At 34.8% G+C, this 23,969-nt stretch overlaps 2 protein-coding genes across 3 annotated transcripts in view; one reads left to right on the top strand and one right to left on the bottom strand.

Annotated features, from left to right (window-relative positions):
- Positions 1-23,969, bottom strand: part of NAALADL2 (N-acetylated alpha-linked acidic dipeptidase like 2) — an 881,081-nt gene that overhangs the window by 173,936 nt on the left and 683,176 nt on the right. The gene's annotated exons all lie outside the window — the stretch shown is intronic.
- Positions 9,537-10,404, top strand: LOC118617298 (acidic leucine-rich nuclear phosphoprotein 32 family member E-like). Of its 2 annotated transcripts, XM_036243148.1 has the most exons (3): positions 9,537-9,686; positions 9,799-9,866; positions 9,990-10,404. In XM_036243148.1, exons 1-3 carry the CDS (start codon positions 9,537-9,539, stop codon positions 10,402-10,404), a joined length of 633 nt encoding a protein of 210 aa, XP_036099041.1. The 2 variants fall into 2 exon arrangements, with proteins under 2 accessions (XP_036099041.1, XP_036099040.1); XM_036243147.1 differs by having other exon boundaries at positions 9,799-10,404.

The raw sequence follows: 23,969 nt of genomic DNA, 5'->3' as shown, positions 1-23,969 counted from the left end.
ATCAGTGGGGGAGAAAGGAGAAACATCTGTAACAAAAATTAATGAATTAATAAAAAAATTAAGTTCTCAGATTTTAGATTTGGTGCCCCCACACACACACCCACACACCTGTCCCTCTGATTTTAATCATTGTTTGTCAGTCCTGGCTGCTCTTTAGAATCACCCACACAGCTGTTTTAAAAATCACTGATCCTGGACCTCATTCAGACAATTAAATTAGAATCATAACATTGACCTTAAAAGATACCTTTTAACAAAATCCCTATTATTGGAAGTCAACCTCTTCTCTCTTTTGGGGTTGTGATAGAGAAGGAAAGGCATAATCACAGGTTGTTAATAGATGTTTGTTTATAACAAATTTGAACATGGTAGCTGTTACCTGATTTTATAGCATTTCAAACTACTTTTACTTACCCTTAGAAGTAACACATACTAAAAACTACTAAATATAGTGAACCCCTTATCCTGCTGATATTTCTATAGACTCTATTGCCTTTACCAACAAAATAGAGATGAGGTTACATCTGGTGTATATATGTGAATCTACCAAGAAGCACACAGATATGATTTCATCTCAAATTGTGAGTGGAAGAAAATGTTCAATGCCAACAAAAATGCTTTCATGTAGCAGAATGGAAGGAAAAGTATAATTATAAATGAAATACATACTAACATCATCCATGTAAAATACTGAGAAAACATATGAGAACAATACAATAAAATTTAATAATGGATATAAGATTATAAATGACTTTTTCTCTTAAACTATTATTTGCTTTCCATAGTCTCAACAATGTGCATGTATTATTTTTATAAATAAAAACACTTAAATTGAGAAAATATATAGCCTAAGTTTTTGTGGAACTGTCATATGAAAAACATTTGGCTTCATGTCAGAATTTCTCTCGTGCTCATAAAAGAAGCCAGACTTCACAATACACCTGCGTCCTCTCCTCTGTGTCATTTCTTTTTACATTCATTGAGTGAACTGCAATTCAATAGCATTTGTGGTCTTCTCTTTTCTCCCCATTTGGTGTGGCATGAAAGACATTTCAAAAGAAAAACAAAATAAACAACTCAATTGCTTGTTAAATTTTATGTTAAGGATATGCACTGACCCAGCAAAATCACCACAGACAGGCAGACATGCTGGCTAAAATTTAAGCATCCCTGCCCACCTCCTTGTTGTTTACAGAGAAAGCAAGTAGTGACTTGAAATTGCTTTGCTCTTCTCTGACATTTGAGCTAGGAAAATCAAACCAAGGAAAAGGAATGGAAGTATGTTAGGTTTTCCTTGCACAGGTCTATTTGTCTTAAGTAGAGCCAAATTGTAAGAAACATCAAGAACAAATTCAACACAGTCCTTTGATGTGTCTGAGTGCAGAGCTGGGAGGCACAGACAGTAGAAACCAGACCTGTGGTGTCACAATGCCCTGGCCAACCGAGGAGGCCCCTTAGTAAACAGGCAGTGGTTTCAGTAGCAAGGGATTTTGCAGTGCTATTCCTCAATTATGAATATGCTAGCTGAATTTACATGGGAGGAAATATCTCTGTCTTGAATGTGACAAAAATGATCTCCATCATTTATTATCCCCTGTCCCCCTCAGTTCTTTTCTGACCTCCCAGCAGCAAACAAGTTCTTGTGAAAGGAAAAGACATTTTCCAGTTACTTTGACTTTTCTTGGCCCATCCGAAGAGGGAAACCAATACTCCCTTGTCCTCCAGACATTAGGATTTCTCCTTCAGTTCTTTTGCTTTTCTAGCAAGCAACCCTCACCAAATTCCTTGATACAGTTCCTGCTTCTAACCACTGTGCTGGGACATAAAATATTCATTTCTATTCTGAGGAGTTCTTCATCAGATTTAAATCCTCTGGCACTTTAAAAGGCAATAGCTCAACTCCTTTTGGAGCTGCAAGGTTGTTTCTATTCTGTGCCTCTTCAGCCCGTTCCCTCTGTTCCTTCAGGACACATAAAATGCAGTGGTGATATAAAGAACAGTTGACAGAGCTTGCTGAGAGGATCAGATGGCTCTGCTCCTGGCTTGAAGAATGCAGTCCTGGTTGAAGCACTCTTTCTTGCCAGAAGTGGGAGAGAAGAAACTCCACTGGGTTCTCTCTCACCAAGAGATGCTGAGTTACGGGGCATTGCTGGGAACAGAGCAATGCTTTTATGCTCCCAGAGGATGTGCTCTATTGAAAAGCTCTGTAATTCAATAATTTATTATAAAATGCAGAGATAATACAGGCTGCAAATCACTGTTTTACCACATCAAGATGGGAGGCTCTGTGTACAAGCATAATGTAATGGTTAAAACGGGCAAAAAAACAAGCAATATACATCTTAGGTATTTTCAGGCTGAGGAGGAAATGAAGGTTATAGAAAGTGAGTTCAGTAAAACAGAGATCAGACCTATGATTAGCTTTAACAAGAAGGCAAATGAGACTGTCTTTTTGCCTTCCTCTAAATCTGAATGATTTTTTTTTTCTGAACAACCCATTTAAAGTAGCAAAGTCTTCATTTGCTTTATACATACATGCATAACATGATTTCTTGGAAAGAAAAATATCCTACTTCTTATGGATGCATCAGATTTCTCTTTAATGTGGAGGGTGGGGGGGGGGGGGATCTTTCCTGTCCACACCTAGAAGTAAAGGTTTAGAACTAAAAAATTGTTCTACAGAATTCCTATTGAGTAGCACAAATGACTTATGTCAGATACCTGAACAGAACTCAGAAAGCAAGATGCTAAAGCATCTTAACTGAGGGAGGAAGAAGCAAAGAGCAAAGGACCTAGTGGTCCTGAAGTCACAGTAGTTGACTGGCATCATATCTCTGCTGGTTCTGATTAGTGTTTGAAGACCAGATAGCATGAAAGGGAAGAGCTATCTCCTTAAAAGAGTCCCTAGAAAAAGCAACAACTTCATGATTTGGGAATCTTTTGCTTAGCTCCAGTTCAATATGTATACGCTGAACTTGTAAGCTTGACTAACCAATGTTGGCAACATGTTGCCATTATCACTACTGTAGGTCGACCTTCATTCTACTGGCCTCTAACTGGTCTCGATTCTTCGCTAGCTTCTATTTCACCACTGGAGTCACCTTTCAGAAATGCAGATCGGATGAGGATGTGTTAATTTTATCTTATCATATAAAGAATCAAACCCCAAGGATACTCTATATAAAAGGAATATATAACTTGAATTTAATCATAAGGAAATGTCAGACAAACCCAGAATGAAGAACATTTCATTTAAAACAGTAGGGTTTACAGAAAGAAAGACTGAATATTTCAAAAAAAAATTCAATGACATAAAAGTAAAAAAAAAAAAAAAAAAGAAATTACAAAAAACTACTGCCTTACACCTAACAGGATGGCTACTATTTTCAAAAAGTATTGGTGAAAATATTTTAAAAATGAAGCTTTGTTCACTGTTTGTAGGAATGTGAGATGGTATAGGTACTTTGGAAAACTATATGGAGGTTCCTCAAGAAATTTAAAACAGAATTACCTTATGATCCAACAATTCCATTTCCAGGTATAGATTAAAAAAAGAATTATAAGAAGAGTCTTAAAGAGATACACTTATGTTCCTACCAACATTATTTACAATAGCTAAAACATGTAAACAATCCATATTCACAGATGGATGAATGGAAAAGCAAAATGTAGTATATATATATACAATGAAATATTATTCAGTATTTAAAATAGCAAGAAATTCTGATACATGCTACAACATGAATAACCTTTGAGGACTTTATGTTAAGTTAAACAAACCAATCACACACACACACACACACACACACCCCAAATACTGTAGAATGTGGGAATCCACTTGTATGAGATTCCTAGACTAGTCAAAATCATACAGACAGAAAGCAGAACGGTGGGTGTGAGGGGAAAGGAGAAAGCAGAGTGGAAAGTTATTGCTCAACAGGCATAAAGTATCCATTTTAAATGGTGAAGCTTTATGGAGATGAATGATAGTGACGGTCACACAAAAATGTAAATGTGTTTAATATCACTGAACTACGCACCTAACAGTAGTTAAGGTGGTAAATGTCATGTTATGTGTACCTGACCACAGTAAAAAAATTTAACGTAAATAAAGAAAAAATAAATAACAGTGAAGGGCTTTGTAAATGACCCAATTAATGAGATTAAAAAGCATAATGAAATGCAACACCTGCTCTTTGACTGCTTCTTGTACCGAAGAATAATAAAGGCTATAAAGAATATTATAGGGACAAATGAAAAAACTAGAATAAAAATAGATTAGATTTTTTAAAGTTAATTAATATTAAATTTACTGAAATTGATATTGTCTTGTGTTCTGTAGAAAATATTCCTGTTTTTTCAGAAATACACAATAACATCCTTAAGGTAAAAAGACATGATATATGTAACCTATGCTGAAATAGTTCAGATAGAGAGAGATATCGCTCTATATATCTATCTTTATGTATATCTTCATCTATCTATTGAGAGAGAGAGAGACTGAAGGCTCCCAACAAGAGTTGGAGCACAGTAGAAAGAACAATGTTTGATAAATGGAGAAAAGTCTTAGCAGTTTGTGATTCTGAGTAAAGGATATGTACGATTTTGTATTATTATTTGTATTCTCAATTTTAATTCTTTCAATTTTTCTTTATTCTTGAAATTTTTCCAAACAAATGTTAAAAAAAAAAATTAAGCCCCAAATTCTGCGTATGGAATTGGAGGCCCTTAAAGTTTGACTTAGTTGATCTCTCCAGACTTTTAGTTCCCCAAACACTGTACTGAAACAGATACTTTCTTAATCACAGCATGGATTTTCATTCAAGACTTGTAACTTTGCTATATTTTTGCATAGTTATTATCTACTGATCCTGTAAAGCTCAGCTCAATGATTGTATCCAGGTTTCCAAGTCAGAATTAAATGTCCCTATTCATATATAGATATTATCACCATGTTTATAAATTCAGAATATGGAATAATGCTTATATTATGCTCATATTATGTATTCAATGAATGTTTGAAATAATTAATTAGAATTAATTTTTAATCATGAATTACTGCTAATTGAGTATGGTTCCAGATTAAATTTTCTGCCTATCCTTTATTGCTGAAGAAAAGTCCTATCTACTTTCTTGTGGATAACTTTGTAGAGATAAGAAGCCTTCCAAATCCATATTTTCAGAAGGAAAGCTTATAGGTTATTAAAATTGAGAACAAAATTAAGAGACTGAATTAGGAGGAAGAAGAAAGGAAGAGAGGTAAAGAGAATGATGCCTTAGTTTAAACCAGGGGATTTAAATGAAGAATTGACTTACACGAGAAGGGCTGGGAAGAACCAGGAGAAGGTAAGGGTGAAGTTACACATTTAAATGGTTACCAGGTAGGCAGGTTAACATATGAGTCTGGAATTAAGAGAGAAATCATGAATATAGAAACTGGAGAGTCATCAGTATATACGGAGAATTTAAAACTCCAGGACGGAATTACATGCCTTCGGGAAAAGGACAGCAGGAGAGGAAAGGGAATCCCAGAGCCGGCTCACCGAGCTCCGCTGTTACATGTGAGACAGAAGAGGGGATGTCTTACCGCACTCCGCTGTTACATGTGAGACAGAAGAGGGGATGTCTTACCGCGCTCCGCTGTTACATGTGAGACAGAAGAGGGGATGTCTTACCGCGCTCCGCTGTTACATGTGAGACAGAAGAGGGGATGTCTTACCGCGCTCCGCTGTTACATGTGAGACAGAAGAGGGGATGTCTTACCCGCGCTCCGCTGTTACATGTGAGACAGAAGAGGGGATGTCTTACCGCGCTCCGCTGTTACATGTGAGACAGAAGAGGGATGTCTTACCGCGCTCCGCTGTTACATGTGAGACAGAAGAGGGGATGTCTTACCGCGCTCCGCTGTTACATGTGAGACAGAAGAGGGAATGTCTTACCGCGCTCCGCTGTACATGTGAGACAGAAGAGGGGATGTCTTACCGCACTCCACTGTTACATGTGAGACAGAAGAGGGGATGTCTTACCGCACTCCGCTGTTACATGTGAGACAGAAGAGGGGATGTCTTACCGCGCTCCGCTGTTACATGTGAGACAGAAGAGGGGATGTCAGCAAAGGAGAAGGAAAGAGAGTAGCCTGTGAGTAAAGAAAACCAAGATCGGGCCCAGCCAATGTGGTTTAGTGGTTGAGGGTCGACCCATGCACCAAGAGGTCACCGGTTCGATTCCCGGTGAGGATACATGCCCAGGTTGTGGGGGGTATGCAGGACGCAACAAATCAATGTTTTCTCTTATTGATGTTTCTGTCTCTTTCCCTGTCCTTTGCTCTCTCTATAATATCAATAAAGAGTAAAATTTTTTTTAAAAAAAGAAAACCAAGATCTTGAGGACAATAGATTAGTGTATTATTGTCCTCCATCCTCCCCAGTCCTGATGCCCCTCTACCACCCTACTCCCTGTTCCTACATGTCTATGTTTGAAGGTCACAACTATTTTCTACACTTCAACTTGTATCTGTGTTTCGAGTTTCATGGAACAAGACTGACTTCAAGTGACCATACCCTCATCTGAGCCTTAAAACCAATGTAGACAGAAAGAACATAATTAAGGAGAAAAAAATAAAATGAAATTGAGAAACATTCCTATGTACAGATTAATAAAGTTTTAGTCTACATGAGTACACATGAACATACACAAATACACACACAAGTGCTGTTGGGTAGTGGTATCATGCAAGATACCATACACACACACACACACACACACACACACAACATTAGTTACAAAATTACTCATTTACTGAGTGTTTACAATTGATGGAAATTTAAATAAATGCTGACAAGTTTTAAGGAATACAGAGTTTAATTCTGTTAGAGTGAAAATGCTATTTCTATAATTACTTCTGGTGAATACTCTACAATATGACGATGGCTATATATCTTCACTGAAAATATGTTTTAAAGCTAAAAATATATAAAACTATAAAATTAATGATCTGAGTTTTAGTTTTGGTGTTTGCTATTTCTAGAAGATATCTTATGTGTTAAAGAATTAAACCCTTTATCTATGGGTCAGCTACTGTTTGGGTGTACTGTATTCCTAGCCATTTTATCAATTGACTTCAATTTTTACCTAGAACAATAGACATTTCTATAATAATAGCATGATTCATTCACTGTGTTCAATCTATTCAAGGTATTTTAAGACTATAAAAGTCTAAAGTGTCAGATTCTGACAATCTTCATATCCATATATTGCTGTGAACTTACAACTTGCCCCAAATCACTAGACATCTTGTGTTCTTGACACATGCATTATATTCAATCACTCTATCAAAATAAAGTGGGACTTCTCATATTGAGTCCAATATCACAGAGCTAAAAATAATAAACATCAATTTACTGTTTGGTATAAGAAAGCAATGAAGAAAAACATCCACTTTGCCAAGAAGATAAATAAGACTTTAGAAATAACTTTTGAATATATACACATACATTTTACATTTTTAGTGTTAAGTAAGATGATGTTATTAATAATTTTAAATAAAACATTATGAATAAATGGTTATGTAAACTTTTATAAGAACGTTAAAATGTCCTGGCTGGTGTGGCTCAGAGGTTGAGCATTGACCTGTGCACCAGAAGGTCCCCAGTTCAATTCCCAGTTAGGGCACATGCTTGGGTTGCAAGTTCCAACCCCAGGAGGGAGCGTGCAAGAGGCAGCCAATCAATGTTTCCCTCATCATCGATGTTTCTCTCTCTCCCTCTCCCGTCTTCTCTCTGAAATCCATAAAAACATATTATAAATAATAATAAAAAATGTTAAAATGTGTTTTAAAAGCAAACTTTAGGTCCTTAAAACAATCCTTACAAAATTATTAGAAGGCATTTTTAATATGAAATAAAAATACTGACCTTCATTTAGCCATATGCCTAAATCTGTCTTTCCTGAGAAGAAAATAAATAAATAACAACACTTTGTTCAACACAGATTTTTGTCTGTATCATAATTAGAAATGCAGATGGGAGTTTTAAATCAGGCAGTGGTGGACAGGAGGAAAGGCATTTGCTTTAAAACAGTTGGGAGTGATTTCAAGCTCAAATCCTTTGAAATGAAACAAGGTCCATTTGTAATAGAATAGACTACAATGGCACATGATTTGTTTAGTTGGCTCAAGTTTAATTAAGACTAACATGCATTCGTAGGACAAAAGGAAACTAAAGAACAGACATTGGTAAGGGATCATCAAGAAAAATGAATTGATTTCCATAACCAACATATTAAGGCTCTCAAAATCTCTCCAAGAGCTCATCTAACATTTCTCTGGGACCATTTTCACCTTGAAAATGGAAACGTGCTAAACTATGAGATGTGGGTCTATGAGAACTTAAGATTACCCATATGTACATACATTTAAAATTGAGTGTTTTGAGACATAGGGAATTGAGGACTTTATATCTATAAATTATTTGGAATTTCTCTAAACATTTCTTTCTATCCAGGGAATACAAATAAAAATCTTATAAATAATTCTTCAAAATAGAAATATTGCTAAACAGCTAATGTTTGCAAAATTTTAAATTACATATTATATCCCTGGTATTTTTAAAAAATTAAATATTAGAAACTATGGAATATCCTACTCTTAGTCAGCTTATATGGGCCTAACATTTGCCTTCATAAAACAATTAGATAATAATGATTAATGTAATATTAAATGAAGGCAATTATCTTAAACTGTTTGTATAATGATGCTGATCTGTAGACACAGTGATGGGTAGTACCACCACAATAATGATACTAGTTTGGTCAAATGAAGCTACATTACTAAAGAAACATTATTAGTAAGTAAAATTACATATGTTCTATCTTCATTAACTAGAAAATAAATGTATTCAAAAAGTAAATTTCTAGATTTTTTTCTGTTCTCCATGACACTATTCACAGAGTTTCTCAATTCCTGATTTTGCTTAGTGACAAGATGAAGCATACAGGACTTAGACAAATCTAGAGCAATAGCTTTGCTTAAAATGTATCCCTGAGTTAATTATTCTCTGGTTTCTAATTCCTGCATTGTGACATAAATTAAAAATGACCTGGAAAGTATTATGCTGAGTGAAATAAGCCGGTCAGAAAAAGGCAAGTATCATATGATCTCACTTATATGTGGAATTTAATGAACAAAAATAAACTGATTTAAAAAAATAGATCCACAGTATCTCAGCAGCCACTGAAGCGGAAGGAACTACATGTGTGCATGCATGCATGCGTGTGTGTGTGTGTGTGTGTATGCGCGCATGCACGCATTAGTGCACACGTAGCTGTGTGGACAAGGAGGTGTTGGCAGCTCCAGTTGCAAGTCCTTAGACTCCATTTGCTATTCTCTCTCCCCCATACCTATCTGGTGGTGGTGGGCGTTTATATTTGCGTTTCTTTTCATTCATTTCCAAATCTTTTACAATTTGGGGGTTGGGAGTAGTGGGAAAGGCAGGACAGGGTAATGGAGGAGAGTAGTAGCACCAGAGCAGGAGGGGAACATGGAGATGAGGAACAGGATTAACCTGCAGTTCAGGAACAGAGCCCCGGAAGAGGTGACACAGTTAGTCCTTGATAATTGCCATTGTGACAATGGGGAAATTGAAAGCCTGAATGATACTTTTAAAAAACTAAAGCTTCTGCCCTGGCCAGTTTGGCTCAGCAGTTGAGCGTTGGCCTGCGGACCAGAGAGTCCCAGGTTCTGCTCCCGCTAGGGGCACATCCCACCAAAAAACAAACAAACAAACAAACAAAAAACTAGAGCTTCTGAGTATGATTAACGTGGACCTAAGGTCACTGGCCCGGCTTCCCAACTTAAATAAACTTCAAAAGTTGGAACTTGCTAACAATAGAATTTCTGGAGGGTTGGAGGTCCTGGCAGAGAAATGTCCTAATCTTACTCACCTCAATCCGAGTGGAAACAAAATCAAAGCTTTCAGTGCACTAGAAGCTCTGCAAAATCTTAAAAATTTGAAAAATTTTGACTTGTTTAGCTGTGAGATTACAACCCTAGAAGATTATAGGGAAAGTATTTTTGAATTGCTGCAGCAAATCACCCTCTTAAATGGATTTGATCAGGAGGATAACAAAGCACCAGACTCAGGATCGGAGGATGATGAGGATGGAGATGAAGATGATGAAGAGGAAGATGAAACTGGTCCATTTGAAGGATATGAGGAAGAGGAGGAGGAAGAAGAAGAGGAGGAGGATGAAGATGAAGCAGGCTCAGAATTGGGAGAGGGAGAAGAGGAAGTGGGCCTCTCATACTTAATGAGAGAGGAAATTCAGGATGAAGATGATGATGACTATGTTGAAGAAGTGGAAGAAGAAGAAGGAGGAGGAGGAAAAGAAGAAGGAGAAGGAGAATAAAAAGAAGAAGGGGAAGAAGAAAGTGTTCAAGGGGAAAAGCGAAAACGAGATGCTGAAGATGATGGAGAAGAAGATGACTAGATCATTCTAAGACCAGATTCCCCAAATTCCTGGGTGTGCAATAGAGTGGTCACATCTTGTTTCTTCATGTATAATAGCTATCCCTACAGAAGATAACGTAATTTTTATAGGAAAAGTGTGGTTTTACTATTTTTGCCTTATCATTCCAAATAAGATTTAATAGTCTGTTAATGATCATACTGTATGTAGAAAAATGTTCATTGATGCCATTATAAAATTCCCTAGCAATTTTTTTAGAATCTTAATTTTTCTAATACAAGTTTACTGTATTAGTCATTTTAACCCATAATTAAAACATGATGGCATAGTATGGTGCATTTTATTCATAAGGTTTTAAAGTTATTTATGAATTAAGTGAAATCACAGTCAGCTGGACTATGAAATAAAAATAGTCTCTTGAATGATTAAGTTGGTTATTTTTTTAGAGGTGACCCAGAGATTTTTAGTTTGAAGGCAATGTTTTTTTGTGGTTTTTTTTTTTTTTTTTTTTGCTAAGGGGTTTTGGGTGCTTATTTGTCACATGAGTAACTTGGAAAGTAGGGGCAGAATAGTAAAGGTTCTATTCCACAGTATAGTTCATGACTTTGGGGAGGCTTCTGAAACCTTTTATGCCAGGTGACTAATAAGATTTTCTTTTTGAAGGAAAAACTGCTTATAGTAAGTTCAGAGACATGCAAGTAAACCCTTTGTTCTTAAGCTGAATGAAGATCATGACATGCTAACAGTTGTTTATTTTATTTTTTCAGTGTGCATTTTGCATTTTCCTTTCAGCAATTCCTTTATGATCACCTTCCTTTCTTGTTTCACTCCTCCTTCTCAAAAAAAAAAAAAAAAAAAGTTGGAAAATTTATGAATACCCAGGAAAACCTTTATTCTCTTACCTCAACTACCTTTTCAGACCTGTCTCAGTTTTTAAAAAGCTAAGTGAAACAAACAGAGTATTTTCTGAGATACGAATATTATTATCAATGAGTTTCATGCAGCAGACTCTGCTCAATGGAAATCTTTCTTGGTTGACAAGATGTATAGACTGCAGAAGGATGAAGAAAGAAAAGAAGCTGGTGGGCTTTTGGAAGCAGCAACAGTGTCCCTCAAAACTCAGAATAATTGCCTGCTGATAATCAATGAGACATTCAAGTCAAAATTTTAAGTTAGTTTCCCAAATGACTTAGCTACCCCTCTGCAAGTACCTCCAATTTTTCTGAATAGAAACTTTAATTATTCTTTCTATAATTTAAAGCATTACCAGGTACAGCATTTGACTGGAATATATATTAAGCAGGGAGGAAAAGATTTAAAACTAAATCCATATTAAAATTAAGATTTTTTTCAAGTGGATGTCCATTAAAAGTAGAAAAATATTTGGGAAAAGTATGAGTGTGTGTTTTCTTATATGACTATTAATTATAATATGAGGAGACAAGTTAATTTCCCATTTTGTTGTGGAGGCTCTATGTTCAAGGCAATTGCTTTTTTAATCTTGGCTCTCTAAATGTCCTAAATTCCCCTGACCCCACCCCCTTGGTTTTGAATACTTGTAAGTTTTTTTTAAGTTAGTGTCAGCAAATTAACTGAGGTTACAATTCCATACTGGGACAATTTAAATTCCTGAGTATAGTACTGCTTCTTTTTTAGTTTAAAAATGTATGACTTGGGATTTAAAGTAAAAATTAAGAGTTATTTGTAGATAATCAAAAAATGTTGCACAACTGACCAAAATAAAACTTTTGGGATAACTTTAGTGGGGGGATTCAAATATCCAAATAGCTAACATTTTACTCCTTTTTAATAATTGACATACCCTAAGAATTCTCATCACATTGTTTGCCAGATTATAAAATACTTATTTTTAACATTAAATTTATATATTGATTTTCTTATCAACCATCATATTGTGCAATCAAAATTAAGAGTCCTTTGGTTTGTTTGAACAATGTGTAAGAGCCTCCAAATAACTTTTTAAGATTTACTTAGCTTTGTGGGTGATATTTTCATGCAAATAAGTGAGAGTGGGTGTTATATTTTGTAGTTGTTTTCCCGTCCTATTTTAATGCTTCTTTGTATCGCAGTATGTATATAGTTAAATTCTCAAAACTCTCCTCAATAACCTTTGAAGTTAAAGCTTTTTTGCAACTGTGTTTTGAATAAAGCCATGACAGTGTTAAACAAAAATACAGTACTTCTGATTATTCTTTTATTGTTTCTGACTGTTCCCTGTTTTTTGTTTTTTTTGTGACTGCTGTAAATTAAAGGTTTTGAAATTGAATTGCTTTGAATAAATTGAAGATTTGTTGTTTTAAAAAAAAAATAGATCCAGACACATGGAAGCAGAAAACAGACCGACAAACCTCCAAAGGAAACGGGGAGGCAGGGCAGGAAGAGGAAAACTAAAGAACTGGTACGCATATGTGCATAATCCATGGACACAGACGACAGTGTGGTGAAGGCAGGGGCGGAGGGGGGCAGGAACAGGGAGAAGGGGTCATCGGGAGGAAAAGGGTGGGGCATCTCTAATATTTTCAACAGTAAAGATAAATTTAAAAACAATAATAATCTATTAACCTTTTGTTATAAAGATAGATTTGGTTCATAAACAGCCATCAACTTCCTACTCCTTCACCCCATAGTTTAAACATTATTCTTAGTTCCTGCATATCTTATAATATTTAACTTTAAATTTTTAAAAATACTTAAATATCTGTTATAGTTCCATCAACTATTAATTATATCTTTATTTTTCTGCATGTAAAATTAATATACTAATGCAACTATGTGCTTGTCTTCATGTCTGAATTTGTCATGTGTTACTTTTACTTTTATATTGACAAGAATCTATTAACATTCTATTGTATGACCATAATTAAACTATTTGTACATAGGTTTATCCTAAACATTGAAAATCAATAAATAATATGTATAACATTTTGATTATATAACTATTGTTCACTGCAGAGCCAAATGTATGTCAGAATTATATACGTTTCTGACCAATACGACATATAACCCTATTCCTCTCAAAAATATTCATATAGATTTTCCTTTCTTAGTTATTGATCAAAATTAAGATTCACTTTACTCAGCTTCATATTTTGATCATGTATTATTCCAGTTTTTTTTCCCCATAGAATTTCTGATTTTTGGTTTTGTTTTTTCTGCTCCTTATTAAGTAAAGAAACATTTTCTGTCCTTATGATATTCCAAATTTAACTTGCTCTAGCCATTATTTGTAAACTACCTCATTATTAAAGTTCATTAATTTCATACTCTATTTTAAATTCGAGGTTTTATATTTGAATTATAACTTTCATATATATATATATAGAGAGAGAGAATTTATTTATGTTTCTAGGAAACATTTGCTTTTTATTGTTCTTTGTATCCTTCCAGAAGCCTCTGTTCTTCTACTTCTAATTGAATCTTTTTTTGGATGGCTGTATAATTTCATTCTTATTTCTTCTATTCATGACTCTTTTGAATCATTGTTTTTCAGATTCTATATCACCATTTTTCTTGTTCCCCCCTCCCCATTTTGTTTAGTAACATCTTAAAGTAGTTTTCTAAGAAAGCATACATGAGAGGTACACTTTGTGAGCCCATGCAATAGAGAGGTCTTGATTTTGTTCGCACAATTCATTTGACAGATTAAGTTTACAAGGTTGGACACAATTTTCTAAAAATGTTAAAGGTACTTTGTCATCTTCTGCTACTATCCTGAGCTGCAGATGAGAATTCTGAGGTCAATCTTAGTCTCATACCTTTGAAGATATTATGCTTTTTATTTTTACTTTGTTAGCTTGTTGATTTTTAATCTTCAGAAGCTTGTAAGTTTTTTATGTTTCTTGTGAAAATAACATAACATTTTAGAAATAATTTAATAGAATATGATTACTAGAGAAGGAGCAGGCTTACATGTTTTTAAGATTAAAAAATAAAAAATGACTATATTGTGACATTTCAGGTGTGCCTAAAGGTCTCTGTTCCTGTCCACTTTACAAAAGTCCCAGTATTGGATTAGCTTGGTATATAAACATGCCCATAACTAAGTTTCATTTATTAGAAATAAGACAGATATTTTTAGTCTCCCGCTAATATAAAAATTAGAAATAGTAGTTCAATTCATCAGCATCTGTTGAGTGCCTTAGCCAGTGCATTAAGCGCTAGAGATACACAGGTACATAAAAAATAATTTTCCCCAGGAGGAAGCCACTTAGAACATTTACATTTATTTGTTTTTCAGCCATCAAGGTTCTGTGAAACTATTACATAGTTGTCAATCTACATCGGATCTTAGAAGGTGGGTGACAGACAAGTGAACAACCTGGAGACAGAAGAAGCTGGAGGATTTGACCTCAGATCCAGCTCTATGCATGAGGGTTAGGGAGGAAGTGTAGGCTGGACGTTAAGGGGATACACTCTGAAATCAATCTGTCTGGCCTCAGATTCCTTCTTCATATTTACATGGCCATAGAAATATCTAACATAATGCCTAGTACATAGTAGCCACTGTGTAAATGTTAGCTATTATTCTTATTCTTATCATTATTGCCAGTTAGTAATTTTGCAACCTTGACTAAGGACTGAACCCTCTAATCATCAACACTGTCACTGAGATAGTTAAATTAATAATGATTTCTGTATAACAGGATTTCAAATAAGAATATCATGTAATATATAAAATTATTTAAAAATGTTTGGTATCATAGAGCACCGATATGCCAATGTAAATTCATGAGCAGTAACTTTTATAGCCCACATTTCAGAAACACTTTAGAGCGGTGCTAGGCTCGCCAATACATTATTGCCATTGATACCACACCATTAAGTGTGTAACAAAGATGTTCCTTCAAGGCAATAAGTACACCCGCACTCAAGGCCTTCACATTGTGGAATAAAATGATCCAAACAATCAATTTAACCTCAAATGTTTTTCAACTTGTAAAATATTGAGTCATTAACCTTAACAATATCATTGTGCTCTGACTACAATACCCTAATAATGAGTGTCCAGGGGAATATTTAAAAGTACAATTCATGTTGAGTAATCTACTAAAAGCATCCCCAAAGCCTGTTAGAGGGAATAACCCTTGCGTGCTGCTGTGTGGAGGATTAAGTCAACTTGAAACAGTGAGGAAACATTTAGATGAATGTTTTCATGAAAACTGCTCGACCAATGAGAAGATCATGTGTGTTTCTCAGAACAGCAATTGGCAATTGCGGTAGAAATTGTGATTAAATATTGGAAGACCTGTGGGGTAATGGGGAAACTTTTATACTTTGAGTCATCTTATTTGTCCTATATCTGTCACTTAATAGGAGTGTGACTTTTGCCTCAGTCTCCTTGTCTGTAACAAGGTCAAAATAACCCGTATCAAAACTGCACAGCTGAGATAATTACATAAGACAAGAAAAAGAGGTTTAAAATATATAGAAAACTAAACAAATCCAAATATTATTATGAACATTAAGGAAATGGAATCACCTAACCCAGTTTTCACATTTTCATACACTGCTTCTCATTTTAGGCCTTCAGTAATCAAGTTTTATTTAACAATGTATCTTAGGATATTTTCTGGACCTGTGGTGTTTTACAAAATCCTACTGGTCACAATTTTTATAATATTGTGTAATATGTAGCAGTCTTTTCACGCTACTATATGCCATTTCCTATGTGTGTATTTTATTCTACTAGGATCAAATAGAAGAAAGATAAATTTAAGTCCATCTCTTCTACAAAGTTTTGGTCATTTATAAAATATTTAGTGGCAAAAATCATAAACTAATGAGGTTTGATGGTTTTCTGTAGATAATAACTATAGTGCTATGCCCATCATTGCTTTGAATAGTAGTTGGGAAATTGATAATATACCTGTACACATATGTACATACACACATATATTCAGATATATTTATATATACATGCACATGTACAGAGAGAATGGAGATAGTCTCAAGTCCTTTAAGAGAATGGCTCTTCAGAGAGAATATTATAAATTCCTGTTCTTATATATAAGCATAGCTAACGAGTTTACTGAGTACTTACCACTTTCCAAGAACTGCGCAAAACTTTCTCTCTATAAATGTAGGTATTGATATTCTTGTAATTTAGTGATTTTCAACTGGAGGTGATTTTGTCCTCTAGGAGGGTGGCATTTAGCAATACTGAAGATATTTTGGTTGTCACAGCTAAGGGAAGGGAGCACTATATTGGCATCTAGTAAACAGAGGTCAGAAATGTGGGTACACATCCCTCAAAGCACAATACAGCCCCAAACAACAAAGAATTATTCAGCACAAAATATCATTGTGTTGAGATTGAAAACCTTAATATAACAGTGTAATTATGAGGTAAGTATCACTATCACTGTCATTTTATAGATGAGAAAATAACTTCAAGTGATTAAGGTATAAAAGGTTACACGTCAGTAAGAAACAAAGTTAGGATTCAGATCTAGAGTGTCTGAGTCCAAGAGCCCCAGTTATGGACAAACTCATTCCCACTAACAGATCTTAACTGCATCCCATTGCTTAGCAAGAATTAGATATATTCTGGCAATGACTAGGTATGAGACTTGATAGATGTCCACAGTAGGGTTTTCCCCTCACTAATTAATAGAGTGAAAGTCCCAAACAAAAGGGGAGATGACTGGGTTGTTGATAAGTAAACAGTGAATCTATTCAAAGTTCAGGTTTGCTGTACCCTTTGCTTTCATACGGATGGGAAACTTGCTTTGAAAAGTGCTAATGAGAGTTGAAAGTTACTGTCAAGAAGTTATGCATATTTCAAAAGAAATAAAAGTCATTATGCATTCTCTCTAAAGAGGATACAATCCTCAAACTGTCAAAATCCTAAAACTTCCTACATATATTACATATAAATGCCATCTTTTAAAAACTTCTTTTCATTTTTTTCTTCTAAATTAGCTTAGTGGGCCATGGTATTACAGTATCTTGGTCTGGCCTGTGAGTAATGTGACAGGTAATTTTCCCACTTCTTCTGCCTATAGTTTAGTTTGACTGAAGATATGGAAAACAATTTTTATGACTTAGGTGGTAAAAATAAATGTCCTGTAAGCTATACAGAGCTAAGTTCTGGATAGCTAGCATAAAATATGGCATATTGAATTTATATCTGCCAATAAATAAGTTTAAAAACAAGGGATATTTTATACCAATGTACACTAAAATATTTTCTCAAAACTAATTGATGATGTTAGTAATAATCTCCACATACCTGTCATGTTATTGGAGAGCAGGCTTCTCAACACTGAACAAGTGTTCTACTTGAATGTGTTAAAAATTGAATAGCAAATAAATATGTGAAATCAGGAAGCATTAATATTAAGGATTATTTTTTCATGGTAAAGAGAATGGCAACATTCAAAACAATGTCATTGTGATAATAATATACTCCAATCTCTGCAATGAATAAGGATATGCTTTGTGCAGGAGCCTATTGTTACAAACAACATGAAATTCTAAGATAGTATAATTTAGCTTCATTTAGTTTATAATGATCATGATTAAATCTAAACTATTATAAGTAAAACACCATCTGGAACCACAGCAAATCAAGATTCTATTTTCTGTGATGACCAATCATGAAAATCTTTTGCAGACTTCTACTTTGCAATGTTGTATAGTAATGTGATTAGATAATCATGCAGACCAATGAACTCAGCTAACTGGAACATAAACAAATATACAGGGTGTCACTTGGAAACTTTACCAGGGCCTCCTGATGCAAACTGCTCTTTTAAATGAACAGAATTGAAATTTGATATCAAGTGTTCAGAATCTATACTAAAGGATATTAAAAGGGGAAACTGAAGGAAACAAAAAGTTAGACATTTTGTAAAGTTTATAGGATGAAATGAACACATTCAGGAATGCAAAAAAATAGTAATATAATCAAGTACCTACAAATCAATTTTCTAAAAAAAATAATCCTCTATGGTCCAGATTAAGGTGATATATTACTATTTGTAATGGGTTGGATAGAATCTCTTTAAAAAGATGTTGGAGTAATAACCCCCATACCTTTGAATGTGACCTTATTGGGGAATAGGGTCTTTGCAGATGATCAAATTATGATGACATCATTAGGATGAGCCCAAATCCAATATGACTATGTACTTATAAAAAAGGGGGTTTGCCTGTTCAGTGTGGCTCAGTGATTGAGCATCAATCCATGCACCAAGAGGTCACTGGTTTGATTCCTGGTCAGGGCACATGCCCAGGTAGTGGGCCCAATCCTCGGGGGGGGAGGGGCGTGCAGGAGGCGCCCAATTGATGTTCTCTCACACCAATATTTCTCTCTCTCAAATCAATAAACAAAAAAAATTTAAATAAAAAAAGGGGAGTGGGAATTTGGACACAAAGACAGAAACAGGGAGAATGCCATGTGAAGGCTAAAATTATGCTGCAACAAAACAAGAAATGCCAAAAATTGTCAGCAAACCACCAGAAGCTAAGAGAGACATTGAACAGATTCTTCTCCACAGCACTCTGAAGGAACCAAACCTGCCTACCAAGACCTTAATCTTGAATGTCTAGCCTCCAGAACTGTGAAATAAAACATTTCTGTTGTTTAAGCCACCCAATTGGTGTGACTTTGTTATGGCAGCCCCAAGAAACAAATGCACTAGGTACTGTGCTGTTTTGCAATTCTATATCCTATGTAAAAATGCGATATGCAAAAATGGTTAAGACAAAACCGGTAGTCTCAACAAGTAATTACACTATTAGGAGAGATAAAGAATACAAATATCATCAAGGCCCTGCCCTGTTAGATGTCCGGTCTGGCTGATGAGGCTCAGTGGATTGAATGTTGTCCCATGGACAGAGAGGTCCCCATATGTGGGCTTGATCCCTGGTGGGGGGTGTTTGGGACAGCCAATTGATGTATCTCTCTCAGTAGATGCTTCTCTCTCTCTCTAAAACATCAGTAAAAATATATTTAAAAAATTGATCACTGGAAAATGTAGAAGGTTGTTAAACCAGAAAAAGGGAGGGAAGGAGAGGCATACTTAAAACACTTTTTTAGGAGGTTAGTCTTCAAGCACTTTTCAAAATGATATGGTGGGCAAAAGGCAACCAGCTTAGGAGACCAAAGTCTGGATGTGAGGGAATAATGAATGGTCTGAATTAAGCAACAATTATTGGAGATTAAATAATAGCAATGTGATACACTATAAGATAAAATAAATTAAACCTAGCAATAGAGTAACTGACAAAAACCAGGTTTAGAAGTATTGATTAGGATGTGAAGAAGAAAATAGTCAACAATAATTTCAAAACTAGAGCTTGGATATATGGGTTATGGCAATGTTCTAGGTTGGTGGTGTTACCCGAAGTCTGGATTCTGAATTCAAGGAACACTAATGTATATAAACAAATTCTGCCAGTAGCCAATCCCTGGGTGATTCCAGAGACTGACCCTAAATATTACTATAGAAGAAGAGCAGTCGCGGTGCTACCTATAACTCTGACCCCCAGCAAGGAACAGGGGTTTGTAACTTTGTGAGGCCTGCTCTCTGCTAAAATTTCTCCATCTGATTTATGATCTGACAAGTGCAGTCTCAGATTTTTCTTTTCTTTATAGTCCTTTGAGATTTACTTTATCTATGGTATGTGAGTCTATATTTTATAAAGCATCCAACAATGTATTGCAATGTTAAAAATTTTAAATGTATATATGCAAATTCTAAGAAAATAAAAAAATAATTAAAATTTTAAACGAATCACTCTATTGGCTATGGCTCAGTTACCCTTATTGCTTATAGAAATCACTTGGCACTGAGCCTTGGCTTTCATTTATTGCCATTTATTCATTTATATTCATGCCTGGATGCTCTAAAGATATTATAAATCCCTTGAGCACAATGGTTTGTATCATCACTTTATCTGTTCTTAATGTATAGCATAGTGTTCTGCACATGGTTTACACTCAATTAAACTTAATTAATGATTATTTTAATATTTTTGAGGAAGAGGGAGATTAAATTTCTTTCCCGTTATCATAATATATTTGTTCCTTTACATTATTTCCCCTCTTTGGAATATTTTTCATAAACAAAAAAGTCCAACAAATAGTTTTAGAAAACTTCTAGGTTGATGAGTCTGGTATTTCTCTTAGCACCAGAGTTCAATCTTCTGATGAGTTCAATTCTTTATTTTCAAAAAATGCTTTATGTTATATATAAAAACATAGATGGAATTCAATAATAAATAAAACAGATTGAAATAGAGATATCAGAATAGCCTTGAAATTCAGAAATCTACACCTTCCACCTACCTCTACACTAACCCCCATCTACCCACCCGCCCATGACAAAGTGTCATTTTTCCTATGGCACCTCCTGAAAAATGACATCAGGGAATGATAGAGTGCAATGAGGTACAAGTCTATTTTCTGTTGCCTTCAGGTTAATCATAGTGTAGTAGCATCGCCAGCTATTTTGAAAGGGTGGCATGCCCACTAGACAGAGACATTAATCATGACCTGGGCTTCTTAACAACCTGTGCCCCCTCCCTATCCCTGAGCAAACTCAAATACCTTTTGTTCAGTACTAAAAGCCAATACCTATCATTTCAAAATTATGACCTCAGAATCATTAAATGCTGATATATATACATGTTTACCTCCATTTTTTTCTATTGTCCCTCTCTCTTACCTTCTTAGAAACTACCATGACCTTGTTGAAGGAATTCTATATACTACCTCCTTTCAGTAGTTTAAAACAATACATTGGGACTTTCATAAGGTCATCTCTGACACATGTCAACCTGGTTGTCACTATTTTCTATTTTCCAGCTTCACAGCTTCAAATGCTTTAAAGTTTCTTGAAGTCCAGCCTTTAAAATGTATGTTGATTTGCAGAAAGATTCATGCTTCAGTAAACTTGAACATAGACTCCTTCGTGAATATCACCCTGGTATTATTAATTACAAACTTATAATTTCTTACGGTGGATCTTTCTATTTTTATATCTAGAAAGAGATTAAATTATGTTGATCTACATAAACATATTCCATTCCAAATACAGACTCAGCATTGAATAACCTTTCAAAATAATTTATTAAGCCAATAAGTTAATACTAAATAGTTAATATAAGAGAAAGTCAAATAAAACAACAGGCTATCAGTTTTACCTATCATTGGTTAAAAAATTAATGTATACTGTTGGTAAATATGAGATTAAAAAACACTCCAATGCTCTACATTTAGGTTTTAAAATGTACCACCATTCACGAAGGTCTTTTTAAATATGTTCATATGCTTAAAATATTCATACTTAAACAAAACTTTATTCCAGAAGAACTAGAGAGAGGAAAAAACATGAAGGCTAAGAATATTCCATAAAATATTACCTATCATTAAAAGATGCAGGTAAGGCTAATATCCAATAATAGGTAAATAGTTACATCAAAATGATATAATTATGTTATGAATTATTTTCATTTAAAACAGTAAAAAACTATGTTAATAATTATCTTAAAAAATAGAAACAACATATACACTGCATGATAAATTTAATTAAAAATAGAAGAAAAGGAAGGGAGGAAGGGAGAAAGGAGGGAAGGAAATGAGGAAGGAAAGAAAGAAAGAAAGAAGGAAGGGAAGGAGACAGAAAATTAAGGTTTGTAAGTATATAGTAGCTAAGATAAAAATATTTATTAAAAATTGTATCCATCCACTCATTAATTCAACAAATATAAAATTACTATTAACTTGCCCTGGCCAGTTTGGCTCAGTGTTTAGAGCATTGGTCCACAGACCAAAGAGTCGCAGGTTCGATTCCAGTCAAGGGCATGTACCTTGGTTGCAGTTTAGTCTTTGGCCCTGGTCAGGGTCGAGCAGGAGGCAATCAATTGATGTGTCTCTCTCACACTGATGTTTCTCCCTCTCTCTGTCTCTCTCTCCTTCCCTTCCTCCCTTTCTCCTTCCTATTGTGTCTGAAAATAGTTGGAAAAATATCCTCGGGTGATATTAACATTAACTGTGTTTCAACAAAGAGTAAACTTATTTTTCTTTCTAATAAAATATTTTATCTATATTATGCTACATAGTATGGTTCTCTTTGTAAGATATAACTGAAAGCACTGTGGTTACCAATATAATATAAGAAAACAAATTTAATTATGACTAAATTCGTAACAACACTCCTTACTTTCTTTTTGGATTTATGACTTCTATTGTAGTTCAGAATTTATATCCTCTCATTAATATTCCAACAAAGAAATGTAAATGATCCTTTGTTAACAACAAATCCAAAGATGTTTCTTTGCTCAAAATTTTTAATATGCATACACATACCATTTGTAACTCATCACTTACACACTCACATACGCACAAAGTTTTTACAAATTTTTCACAGTAGTATGTGGTCATAACCTTTAAAATGGAATAGACTAGCACTTGAAGTCTGCCCAGTGTTTGTAAGATTCTATCATGCATTCCTTTGCTTAGAAAGTATACTTAAATTAACTATTGCTTTAAAACACACCTTCCAGACACTATCCTTACCCAAAGATTCTTCCTTTTGACACCCTATTATTTCTTTTTATGCCTCTTTAAGCTTAAAATTTGGAACATGTCTCCAATCATTTCCTAGAAGTGATCTACTGTAGTGAGTGCCTCATAGCTTCAAGGTGACAACCCTTAAATAACCACACATTTCAGAACTTATTTAATAGAAAAACCATTGGATAGAACCACACCTTTTATATTAGGCCAACCATCAGCTGATATTCCCAAAGATCCTATGGAAATTGATTCAGTCTCGAGTTCTTTTTTTTTTTTAATCCTCACCCAAGGACATTTTTCCATCTTTTGTACAGATAGAGTGGGAGGGAGAGGAAGAGAGAGAGAGAGAGAAACATCGACGTGAAAGGGACACATTGAGTGGCTGCCACTCGCACGACCAACCAGGGCCGGGGACAAACTGCAACCGAAGTACGTGCCCTTAGCGGGAACCGAACCCGGGTCTCTCCGGACCGCAGGCCGACGCTCTAACCGCTGAGCCAAACTGGCCAGGGCCAGTCTCGAGTTCTTAGTGATAAATATTAGGTAACAAACTAGAGGCACTTGGGCAGGTTTATTCATTAATACTTATATGTTCTACATCAGGATATTTTATTTGGTATGGTATACCTAAAATTTAGGTTATAGAGCTCAGTTGTTGTTTTTTTCCATTTCCAAGGTCTTTAGCTGTTAAATCATAATAGACAAATATGTCTAGAGTGCATGATTCCCTTTATAGATCAAGTTTAATTAGCCCGAGGTCTAGAATCTCAGCATTACTTGCTCAAATGGCCACATATATACTTCCAGTGATTGGACAGCCTTCTCCTGGCCCATCATCTCCAGCAAAGACTGCTTCTCTAATGTGCAAACCAAGGTTTATTTTATTTTTATTTTTTCTATTGATTTTTATTTATTTATTTATTTTTTAAATCTTTATTGTTGAATGTAAAATGTATTA

Source organism: Molossus molossus, unplaced genomic scaffold, assembly GCF_014108415.1.
Source record: "Molossus molossus isolate mMolMol1 unplaced genomic scaffold, mMolMol1.p scaffold_m16_p_5, whole genome shotgun sequence".
Taxonomy (NCBI): Eukaryota; Metazoa; Chordata; class Mammalia; order Chiroptera; family Molossidae; genus Molossus; species Molossus molossus.
Note: the sequence above shows the minus strand (reverse complement) of the source record. Positions and strands in the feature narration are given on the sequence as shown.